The sequence below is a fragment of the Leuresthes tenuis genome, unplaced genomic scaffold, assembly GCF_036924035.1.
Source record: "Leuresthes tenuis unplaced genomic scaffold, fLeuTen1.0.hap1 SCAF_3, whole genome shotgun sequence".
Taxonomy (NCBI): Eukaryota; Metazoa; Chordata; class Actinopteri; order Atheriniformes; family Atherinopsidae; genus Leuresthes; species Leuresthes tenuis.
The window spans coordinates 17265256-17277749 of record NW_027325357.1 but is presented as its reverse complement, the minus strand read 5'-3'; the positions used below and the strand labels follow the sequence as shown (position 1 = coordinate 17277749).

The window sequence follows — 12494 nt, the reverse complement described above, 5'->3', positions numbered from 1 at the left end:
AACTGACCTTGCGAGGAAAAAAATACAATCATGGCATGCACTGCCTGCAAGTGTGTCTCACATAACGTGAGGAATGCTGTTTGATTTAATTAAAAGGATTTATAAAAAAAAAAATCTATTCAAAAGTATGCTAGTCATAAATCATGAACAAAAACATCAAAATCAGCAAGTAAATAACCATTAGGGAAACCTGCCGGCCTAAGAGAGAAGGCTTCCTTTGTAAGTTTGACTCGTTTCAATCACCTTTACTGAAACACAAATGTCTGCAGGTGCACTGTGTACTATTGCTTTTTCTTTGTTAGCTGTGAAGGTTGTTAAAGATTGTTAAAAGACACGAGCTAAACAATGCAACATGCAAACAATCTAATTTACCACTAATCCAATTACACATTTTTCCAATGTAATCTGATCTGATAAAAGTTACTTATTTTGATAATTGATTATTTATTCCTGATTAGATTAAATTCACCACCACTCAGCCCTGTTGATTTATACACAGTAGTGATAAGAAGTAAATTCACAGTAAAATGTCATATACAGTACTAAGTTTTACTCAGTCTAGTAACAAAGAGATCGTCTAATTGCAAATGCAAATGGGACAAATGCCTGAAGTAAAAATAGGAGCGCACACAGTGCTCGCTGACTCAGGGCTTTCATGACTGAAGTTCAACATCTCAGTTAACCATGTGAGTCACCCAGACCTTTGGACTTGATAGAGACTACAGATAAGATTCATAACAGTTTGGTAGATAGAGAAATTTGGTTTTGATAAGATTTTTACCAATCCTTTATTTTGAATATAGAAGGTTGATCAACTGACCTGCAGTTAAGATTCATTTTCCTCATAAAAATGCTGCAAATGTGTTTATTTTATGGACCAAACCAAATGAAAATGTTTCTCCCAGAACTGAAGGAACACTTTGAATCGTTGGGGTGTCTATTTAATACACTGAGTCAGATTCAAATCCTCCTTTAATGTCAATGAGATCAATATTCAGACATTATTGCTTTTATTAGAATATAACAGTTATGTTTCGGTTTACAATCTAAGAAAATGAAGGTATCAGCGGAATTGAGTTCTGTCAGTTTACAGAATAAAACACTCAGTCCTGAGATTGTGATAACATCACAAAGAAAAGAAAATGTCAGCTATGGTAGTATGTGGCATATATTTTAAGATGCATACATTAGGGTCTCTTGCTGGGTTCCCAATAGAGCAGGCTCCTCCTTCCACCCACCAGAGCACTGAGAAATGTCACTAGGTAATAATTGCCATGGGGATGGCAGAGCCTGCCGAAGCTGGGGGCGGTTTGACTGAGGTCCATCATTGAGGTGTGAGGCCTGTCACGCACCAGCATCTTCCAAACGAGATGCAGCATTAATCAGTGACAGGATGAATTTGATTTGAAGACTGAGCATCTTAACGAATTATTTATTCATCCATCTATTTATTTATCTGTTTACTTATTTATTCAATCATTCGTTCTGATGAAGGTCATACCACTGCTTTGGCCTTTTAAGTTTAAATGTTACCTTAAGGTCAGAGTGTTTGAACTGCATCCTCCCGCCAAGCCTCTTTGCTATGGGATACCAACGCAAAGCCAAAAGATCAGAGCACACACACACGCACACACACAAGTAGAGTATAAAACGTATAGTAACAGAACACGGAGCTTAAAAATAAGCTATACTGACCACGGATGTTAAGCAAATGATAATAATATGTGTGGCTAAGTGGATAAAATTATGAGCTTGCATCCAAAATGTTTTACAAACATAGAAACTCTTTATTACAACAATGTCTTTCACTCAGGTTTAAGCCACGTTTCTGCTTTTCCGCGTTTTGTTTTTTTTGTTTATTTTCCCCCGAAGCACATTCATATCATTGCAGTGCAGTGGAAGTCATTCTTTATTTTAATCACAGCATTTAAAAAAAAAAAAATCTCTGATCAATTGCAAACCCTTACAACAAATGTTCAACATCATTCACAGTTTGGGAGATTTAGATGAGATGACAAGAAGGTGTCAAGCTCAGCAAGCTATTGATCTGTGATTGCCATTTTCACAAAAACACCCTCTGAGAAAAATGTTTTAAAAACCCTGTTTTTTTCGCAATTTATAAGAAAGACGCTTTGCGTCAGTCTTTCATGTTCATATATACATATATGTTTTATCATATGTATCCCCAACAGTTTGCTATAAAATACCACTTCAACGCATCATCAAGCTGAAAAACTTTACAAAGTCTGCTCCTTTAGTTCTAATAAAACCTCAACACGCACTGTCTCTCTGCTTTAGTCTCCTCGTAATATTGATAGTGTGCAGAAAACATACCTGACGGAACAAGCATGACTATGAAATTTTATTTCCTGCACTGAGGTACTGTAAAAACCCTGTTGAGCAGGGTAATCAAATGGATTTTCATGAATTCTCTTTCAGGATAAAAAAAAATAAATCCCCACAGCTGGAAAACACAATGAAGTCAGTTACTGCATACTTGTAAAAAAAAGAAAAGAAAACAAAGTAAAGGTTGTGAATTAAGTCACAAATCGCAAACATTCACCAATAGAAAAGAAAAATGCGCGCACTGAGTAGCATACACAGCCCAAACTTACAGTTTTACAAAACATAACACACAGTTAATTACATTAAACAATGGGAGGAGTAGAATCGTATTGGAATCTGATGCAGCGCATTAAGAGAATACTGTTCTTTTTTTTTAGATCTATATCCAAATACACTGATACATACACCACATGGCAGAGAGCTTGATGACCCTAAAGTGGAGTTATGGAGTCAGTCTCCACCATAAACTGTGTCCCATTGGCCCTGACCTGCTTTTAGAAAATTAAAGAAGGATGTGTTTGGAAAGAAAGCTTTGTCTGTAAACAACTTGCTGCAATTCCATGAGGCTGTACACATCCAAATCTAATGTAATAAGATTGGAATAAAGATTAGGACTGGCCCTATCAGCTGATGAAAGCTGAACAACTTATCAACACTAGTCATTTTCTGTATTTTATTGCCGTCAGAAGTTGACTTTACTTAAAAATGACTGACTTGCCAGAATGTCAGACATGAAAAATGTTTGTGTGTCGAACTTTTTAATCCTCATTACTTAAAGCTGATGGCAGTCTACCTAAAAGCAGAACATAACAGCACAATAATGCAGTTATTTGAGGGGAGGAGTGTCGACATGCGTCCCCTAATATGAGTTCAAAAGGGATGTCCCAAGAAATTTGATTTTAGAAAAATAATGTTCAGTTCTCGTTAAAAAATCAAACCCCTCATCAAAGTTATGTATATACTTTGACATGTTATACCAATATGAAATCGCTGAGTCATTTACTGCGCGGAACGGAGTGATTGTGTGAAAATCTTCCTTTTTTAGATGTCGGTTAAATTTTCACAAGCAACACTTAAAATACATCCCAGCGTCATTTAACTGTATCGCACTGACTGCGTTTAATGATTGGGGTGAAAACCTGATGAGGCAAAGTGCAGTGATTCATGGATGCTTTTAAAAGTCTTTCAAATGAACTGAGCAACCTGGTGAACAGCTTTTAACAGAAGTGTAAATACATTTTCCTGAAACACTTTGTATCTTCAGATGTATTTTTTAGAATATAAAGACATCAAAAACTTAATTGTCTGTATATACGTGGTTGTTTTTCGCCTGTTCGTTCTCAATGAAGTCTGAAGTCTCTTCTGCAATTTGGCCAGGTATACGGAAATCAATGGGTATGGGTTGTGCAGGCTCAGCTGGCTGGGACTGAGTCACAGGGCAACATGCTTCCCCCTTAGGACTGGAAGTGCTGCGAGAGTTTTGAGGATCCAGGTTGCAGCCGGTACCCTGTAGAAACTGGAGGAAATTCTCCTCTATGGATCCTTCACGACTTGGCAGTCTGTCCTCCACTTCAACCCCTGCCCTGCGAAACAAACAAGGCAGATGTTTGCCCAGCTCCTCTCGGATCTGTCTGTTGAGACAGCCGTAGAAGAAGGGGTTGGAGGTGAAGCAGAAGTAGCCAATCCAGGTGACCACCTCCTCCAGAGAGGCCAGTGCAGCAGGTGGGCTGGCAGCCAGTGCTGAATACAGGTGGAAAGTAAAGTAAGGTAGCCAGCAACAAAGGAACTGTCCACCTACAGCTGCCAACACTGCTGCAGCCTTTCCTCCTCCAAAGGGACGCTGTGGAGTTGCTCTATCTGTCCCTGTCCCTGTCCCAGAGCTGGTAACCATAGTGGAACGGCTGCTGAGTGACTCTGAACGCTGGCGACGAGGTGTATCCATCCAGGTAGGCAGTGGCCCGTGGTGCATGGCAGCTACCCGAGCCACTTTGAACATGTTGCAGTAGACAACTAGAATGACCAAGAGAGGACACAGGAAATATACCAGAGTGAAGAGGACCATGAAGGCTAGACGGTTTGAACCTCCCCCAGTCCAGTGCAGGGAGCAGCGCCTGTGACCCTGAGCAGGGGGAGATGGAACAGCTCCTCCACCTCCTCCCCCAACACCACTATTCTCCAGAAGAGGAGCTCTTCCACCTTGCAGGAACCATGCAAGCAGCGGCAGGGCAGACATGGCCAGAGCTTTGACCCATATCCCCACTAGAACTGAAGTGACCAGGCCAACAGTCATCTTTACCTCATAGCGCATGGGATGTATGATGTAGTAATAACGTTCCACATTGATTACAGAGATAGAGAGGATGGCAGCACTGACTAGGCACACACTGAGAAAGAGGTAGCTCCTGCACAGAGCCTCCCCGAAGAAGGCTCGGCTTGAGAGCATGCCAAGTGGCATCAGCACCAGGGCTGCCAGCAGGTCCACCAAGCACAGGTGGAAGACAAAGGCAAACTTGTGGAGCTGTGGGGCCTTGGCAATGACCGCCATGACAGCCGCATTACCCACCACAGCCACCAGATCCATGAGCAGCATCGCCAGCAGGGCTAGCGACTGGGACAGAGCCCATCCCTCGGGCAGGGAGGAGGCAGACATGTTGGCTGTGGACTGTGGAGGTGTGTGGGAGGAGTTCCCCGTTGGCTCCATTTAAGGGTGGGATGAGGCAGGCAGGCAGGATCAGTCACAGGCCCATCACCCATCCTTCAAGGCAAGGAAGAGAGGCCAGAAAACAGTGGATTGAAATGTAGGTCAAAAGTTGCCTTGTGGTCCAGAGGTTGATGCTGTGATGGTCTATGATTCCTGTCCAATCAGAAAATCGTATCTGCCATCACTCACAACCTTCCCTAAAAAAAAAGAAAAAGGAACAGAGAGGAATAAACCATGAGTGTCTGTGTGCATGTATTCATACCAATGAAAACATCTTATTTGCAACTCTTGATAAAAAATAACCAATCCTTTCATTCAGCTTTTCTTGCTGGGTTAAGATTTGATCGCTTGGATCAAGTTTTATAAAACCCTCTTTTGCTTCTGAAATCTCTGTCAAGGCAGTCTGATTGATAAAGTAATCCAGAGCTAGCCCCGATACCAATTAACTCAATTAGGGGTGGGTTGTTCAAAACATGGACATTCAGCACATTTTCAGCAACATGGAGAAACCGAGTCATTAAATGTATGTGTGCATGTTCACACGGAGTCTCTGGAAAGCAAATGAAGCATAAGAACTTTTTTCCCTATTTTTATAAATATGATAGTTTGAAAATATAACAATCAAAGATGAATGTAGTTTGGTCAAGCATATATATATATATATATATATACTTGCGTACAGTTCTGGAGAACAGGCTTCCAAAATCTGCATTTTTGTGGAAGAATAAAACGAAAAAAAAATATCAAACTATCAACTATATAAATATATGTATATATATAAATGCACTCTTCAAGCACACTTCCTTCACATGCATGAATGCAAGCTAATTCACCAAAACTAATCCTGTCACCGAACAGGAGATAACCCTCTTCCACAACATGAGTTCCTGCTTTTGTTTGACATGTTTTTGGTTTTATTCTCCCACAAAAATGTAGATTTTGGAAGCCCGTTCCCCAAAATTGTACGTAAGTCTGAGATTCAGTGTATTCTATGGTGTTCCTCATCTACAATCTCCAGCAGAGGATGTCTGCCACGATGGAAACCCTGACCCCTTAGTATGAGCAAATTCAGTGTTTTGAATGGAAAACCTGAAGGTGTTTAGATTCGCAGACGATGTGTGCATGTCAACCGTACACGGCTATAATAGACAAGGAGCGTATAGGGTTTACTGCTGCTGTCCCTGTAAATTCTGTCAGCCACAGATGTACTAAAACCCTGGGATGCTCTCTCTCCTGCTTACAAATATGATAACTCAAATCTGCGTATAAATCAAGCTTCAACCTCTTGCATCATCTATGAATGACTGCTCTCACTGAGTAGCGTCTGTATATAACATATTGGGGTACTCCCAGTTCAGTTGGACCCTCCTGGCTGATTTAGTCATGTCTTACCACCTACTCATTAATACGATAAATCATTAATGTATTAATCACATTAACTATTTATACATGAATGTAATCAAAGTAGATGTATCTGTTTCATTCAGCACAACATAGGGAGCAGATTAGGAGGAGGAGGGAGAGAGCAAGCGAGAGAAATTGGTGAGAATCTGAGATTATGGTGGAAAGAAAACAGAAGGAGAACAAGAAAGACAGCATTGTGTACCTGAAAGAGTGTATTTCCTGATGCAGCTGTCTGCTGCTTTGGTCTCTGAGGATGAAAATCCTGATTTTGCTCCCACTGCTGAGGTTCACAGTGGAAATCAATCACTGTACCTTGTAAATGCTGTTGAGGCACTTCTCATGGTAAGAGCCTGCCTCTTTTCCCATCCCTTGATCTTCCTTGTGCATCCTTCCACCCGGGCGACTACAGTCGTAGAGGCAGGGATTTTTCTGAAACGATGCTGATGTAAATGCTTGCAAAGAAGACACCAGCTCACTCTCTGCTTTCCCCCTCCACTCACACACAGTGACCGCAGAGATGGAGCAGGAGGCAGCGAGAAACCAGGACCAGAGCTGCTTGCTCTACTGGGTCCTAGAGTCCCGGCTGTTTGTCAAATTTAATTTTCAAAAATGGGACCTGAACATGATGGAAATGGGGAGATTTGTGGGATACTAAGCCCAATCTAATTAATTGTGATTTCCCTTCTCCTTCTTCTACAACATTATCATGAAAGAGCAAGCTCTGCATTCTGGAGATCACCAGTTGAGATTGAAAATGAGTGGTTCCTGTGTTAATTCCTAATTATGTTGTTCATCATAGATGTCATGACAGTTGGGGAGGATTTATACCATTGATAAGAGTTTAACTAACTCTGGCACCCTTCAGCCTCCAGCTGTCCTCCAGAACAAACTTTCAAAATAAATCGTACAGAGCTGAATTAGATTTGAAAATATATATATATACAAAATATCTTAACCCATGATCTTAAGAAAACAGGTTTTGTTATTTTGAGATAATGAAATGATTAACCTGTACTTAACTACAATTATTTTTATACAAATGCTTAGTTGTCTCCAGATTATTATTAAAGAAAAACATTTTTTTTTCTAGCACGGCTTCACTCAGCTTCTGTAGCTTCTATATTTTTACTGTCTGTGTGATTCAGGATGCTTCTGAAGAGGCTGCATGAAGATAACTACGAGCCTCAGACGATAATTACAAAGCTAATTGACATAATCAGTCAAAAAGTACTACATTTCAACTTAGCTGATACAACTACATAACTGCTGTCAAAATGCTATCATGCTATATCTAGAGGGCTAAATAACTGTTATTAAATTTCATGCACACAATAGTTGTTGACATATATATCAATTAATTTTAAGTCAGAGCCAATATTGGTCCAATTCTGACAAGCTTTCCATATTTAAAAAATGCACATAAAAATGTAATTTTTCATGATCAAAGTACTATTGTCTCACCCTCTGGAGTTCCATGTGGTGAAATGTGACATTTTTGTCATCTCTTTGGCTTTTATCCATCCAAAAATGTTATCTTCCAGTGTGAGTGCTATTGCCTTTGCAGAGCTCCTGGCATAGATTTCAACAGGTGGCCCTCATGTGACCTCTTGCGACCTGTGACCTCATGTGGCCCTTGCGTGTGTATTCCGTACTCATTTCTGAATCCTCTGCCAGTTTGTTTAAACTGTCAGTCAATGATGATTTAGGAAGAGAATTATCGGATATAAAGTGTCTTCCAGTGCGAGCTTAGTTGAGACTGAGAGGCATTGATTAAGCTGGGCATCAGCCTCCACCATCCCAGCATCTGAAACTGGAACTCCTGTTGCCACGGTGATCTTTTTCACATACAGTTCATCTCATTGCTCTGTCTGTAGAGGACAATGAAATCTGGGTTATTATGGATGAGGCTACTCTACTGAAGGAGTGGGCATGAAGCTGCTGAGTCCTGGTTGTTTTTCATTTGCATTTGCAAGGTTCCCCACAGAAAATATACAAAACATTTGTATGTCTTGGAAATCCCATCTTCCACTTTTTGCCATTGAAAAAGCGTGTTTCTTATTTGCAGCAACTTGCACTGATGGATTCATCTAGTTCAACAAAAGCCCGATTATGAAAATATCACCAGTAAAGTCATTGTGAGAACTGAGGTGCCGTGGTTGAAATAATATACAGCGTGTGCTTAGTGCACTGGTAAACTGTGTACGTAATGAGCAACTGTAATAATCTATATTATTTGCATGAAATCAATCAATCACAATCATTTTCAAACAGTCATTTTTGGAACGGTTTAACCTTTTTTTTCTGTACTTGACTGAGCACAAGCTAACATAACCTGCTTCTTCCTGCCCATGCTTCAAAGTGCATAAAATAAGAAAACATGATGCATTTGGGTGGAGCGACTTAACAGACAGCACTTACTTACTACTGTTGTCATGGTGAAGATATATCAAGACGTTTTGTAACACTGAGGAAAGATAACACAAATATACTTGTGTAACACGCTATGTATGAATGAAACAACACTGCAGGTATGTGGTGTGTGTTTGTGCACGGTGTGAGTCCAACTGCATGTTCACATCTGTATTCTGGCATGCACACCTCTGTGTGTATGTTTGTGTGTGTGTGTGTGGGTGTGTGTGTGCCTGTGTGTGTGAGAGAGAGAGAGAGAGAAAGAGTTTGAGTGTGCACGTATCAGGTGTTGACTCATGACAAAAATAGCACAGTCTTGCTCGGCCGGCAGCACCAATCACTGCCACCACAAATACAATGGTTTCCATGGCAACCTTGAAAATAGACTCTACATTCGCACTCAGAAATAGCAAAGGACGCTGCAATAACCCCAGAGAGCCCCCATTGCCAATAATAACTACCCACAGATATGGATGCGCAAACAACAGTAGCACTCAGAAATAAAGTCATGCCATTACATTTACCAAAACATAATTACTGCTGCCTACACAAACAATCAACTCCAATTCAAATGCACTTACAGTATGGCTGTACCGAAGCAAGGGCAAGCATTAACCGGCTTTGTGTTTAATAACATAAAAGCAAAAGCACGGAGGGATTTTTCAGTCGAGCTGCACAACAACTGGCAGAAAGACTCTTCACAAATGGCAACAAGAATCTGCCATGGCTTTTAAAAGAAAAAATGACTTAGACTGATGTTACAGGAGATAAAAACGTGAACGTTGCCTTGGAGACTCTTGGAGAGGAAGGTTTCTATCACAGCAGACAGTTGAACATATTAGGATATAATGCTTGTTCGGAATAGCTGTACCCTCAGAAACCGATGGGCTGATCTTTTAAAAGTTTGACTTGGAGCTGATGGGTCATTCAGTGCCAACCTACCTAACCCTACCAGTTACAGTCATATTGTTTTCTGGATAACTTGACTGTGAAAACTTATTTTTAAGTTCACTGGAATCCTGAACCTTTGCTCCATGCACGTAGTCTTTCAGTGACACTTTTTGTTTGCTTGACGCAGCTGAGATGTGTGTGTAACATCCATTAAACCCTTACAAATATTTATAACTACTTGCAGACAGCTGAATACTTCACAGCAGTAAAGTTATCAGCAAGAAATAGATTTCCCCCAAAACAAAGAATCCGTCATTGTAATAAATTGAAAAGAAAAAAGAAAACATCTACTCTAGTTTAACTTGTTGAGTCATTTGAAAGTTGAGTCCCTTTAATATCAATAGATGTCTGATTATTTCTAGAAGTTATTTGGTCCTGTTCTAACGTTATTATGACTTTATTCTTACTTAAAAACAACTCATTTAAATTCTTTCATGGACTGACAGATCGAGCTATGACATGATACGACAAAGAAAACATACATTTGGTGGCATGAATTCTCCTCAGAGTACCAGCTCCTACACAAAAGATTATGACTAAAATAGTATTAAAAGTACAGAACTTTTGGATTTGCGGCAGCTATCTTTAAGTGAGTCCAGTGGAAAGTGAACATGTGCATTTACTCATTTACTTTTAAGGTACATGTACTTCTGCCTCCTTCTTTTGTTCTTCCACTTTACTTTTATCACTTTTTACTTATTTCTGTCAGGATTAATGGACCTTTTATTGCCCTGCTTTACTTACTCTGCATACTAAACCTATTTTTATTATTACAAATGCAGATCAATAAATTAACAATTGAATTTAGTGATACAACACGACGTGGATATTTGCCCTATAAGATTGTTTAGCTTATGTTAATTTCATCAGTAATAATAATTTTCCTTCAGTAAGGATGCAATACTTTGTAGGTACTGTAACATTCACTGTACTAAGTCTTCATTGTGATTTTGCTTTTTTCAGTTTATCTACATTATTATTTCTAGTTTTAAATCAATCTGGATGCACTAAGCTGCACTAACTGGCTTCAGCAAGCCGATTAAGTCTGGGTTTGGGCTCCACATAACTCATTATTTCTGTCTCTTGGACCAGACGCCTGAACATGCTGTTTATGCCAGATGGTGGCAGTGTGTCCACTGTATTGTGTACTGTGGTACAGTAGCAGCCCACTGCAGCCAGCGAAAGAGAGATCACCACATGAAACTGCTTTGACTTCACATCATCTTAGAGATCACCAACACAAATCTATATTTATTGTAAAGCTACTTACAAAAATGGCAAATGATAGGCATGTTTTCATTTTAACAAGCTACTTGTTTTGAGTCAGAGAGCTGTTTAAGGCCATGATGGGACATGTACATGTGTCGGAGGTCCAGTGACAAGTTCTTATTTTCCATATCAACCATTTTTTTCCAACTTCAGACAAAGTTTTATTTGCAAGACTTGGAAATGTGATCATTTTATAATCTTATCCCGCTATTCAAAAGTCAGATTGAAAATAGTATGACCTGTGACAAATCTTACATATAATTCTGATCAATAAGAGTCTGGAGGAGATCAAGTGTGCTGTGTTGTGAACATGATCCCTAATCTAGGAGCCATAATTAGCTCTGCCATTTAACTTGTATGCCACCATGATTTGTTTGAACTCTTAAAAACATTTACATACAGTAAATCTAATGCATTAATTTTCCAGCTTTGCAACTGTTCTTCTTCAGGCAAAAAGGCTGAACTCATTTGGCTGATGGAGCCCTGTGAGCTGATCTGGATATTACTTTAACCAGTTGTCACCTCATTTATTGTTCACAAAAGGACCTGAAAATCACCAAGCTATTGCGTAAATCAACCCTGCTATCTGATACTTCCCCAACGCAGTGCACATCAAGTTGAATCAGCTTTGTGAAAATGATGTTGTGACAGCTGGGGCACCATAATCATAACTGTCAGTGGACAACAAACATGGGAAAATACTGCTCTCAGTCAGTAGCTGTAGAATGGACTATTCAGATCTTGCAGCATAAGCATCAAGCAGCATATAAGATATGACAGGCAAAATGTCATATTATCAGTTGCTGTCAACTAATCCAGGGTCAGTCTCTCCATATTATGTAACTTCCATCACATTTGTAGCTCTTAGCTTTAAGTAAGTCTTTCCACTGAATAGTTAAAACTCCAAGAGATAACATTTAAAATGATGCCATAGTTATTTTTTCAGATATTACATAAACGTGTTGTTTTGAAGAGCACTTCCTAAAGCAGCAGAATCTACTCAAAATGTGCATCTTGGAGAGTTTCTTGTCGATTGATACACACTTGTATCAATCGATTTTAGCTGCAACAAGAGAGCATGTGAAATAGACTGCAGTATCCATTTCCATTGCAACAGAGAAACAGGATACTCAGCGTGACTCAGTGTGTGTGTTGTTTTAGACAATAATGGAAGTCAATGCCAAACAGCATACTCTGCAAATGAAGAATAATTACCGCCACTGAGAACCATGTCACACAAACAAAGAAGGTTGCAGATGAATTTCACCTGCACTGCTCCATTACCACATGGTGCATTATCAGACCTGTACACTGAATAACACGTATCTCTTAGTTGGGTGGTGTTTTTTTTTTTTTTATCATGATTAAAAAATGTACATAGTAACACAATAAAATCGTTTGCATATCATTGTAT

The 12494-nt window shown here is 39.6% G+C and overlaps 1 protein-coding gene across 1 annotated transcript; it reads right to left on the bottom strand.

The window, feature by feature from the left end:
- Positions 1–1417: 1417 nt before the first annotated feature.
- LOC140303439 (G-protein coupled receptor 61-like) lies at positions 1418–7406 on the bottom strand. The gene is made up of 2 exons (XM_072382199.1): positions 6654–7406; positions 1418–5244 (listed from the first exon to the last, which is right to left on the bottom strand). The coding sequence occupies exon 2, from the start codon at positions 5045–5047 to the stop codon at positions 3644–3646; it is 1404 nt and encodes a 467-aa protein (XP_072238300.1). The 5' UTR covers positions 5048–5244; positions 6654–7406; the 3' UTR covers positions 1418–3643.
- Between the last annotated feature and the right edge of the window lie 5088 nt (positions 7407–12494).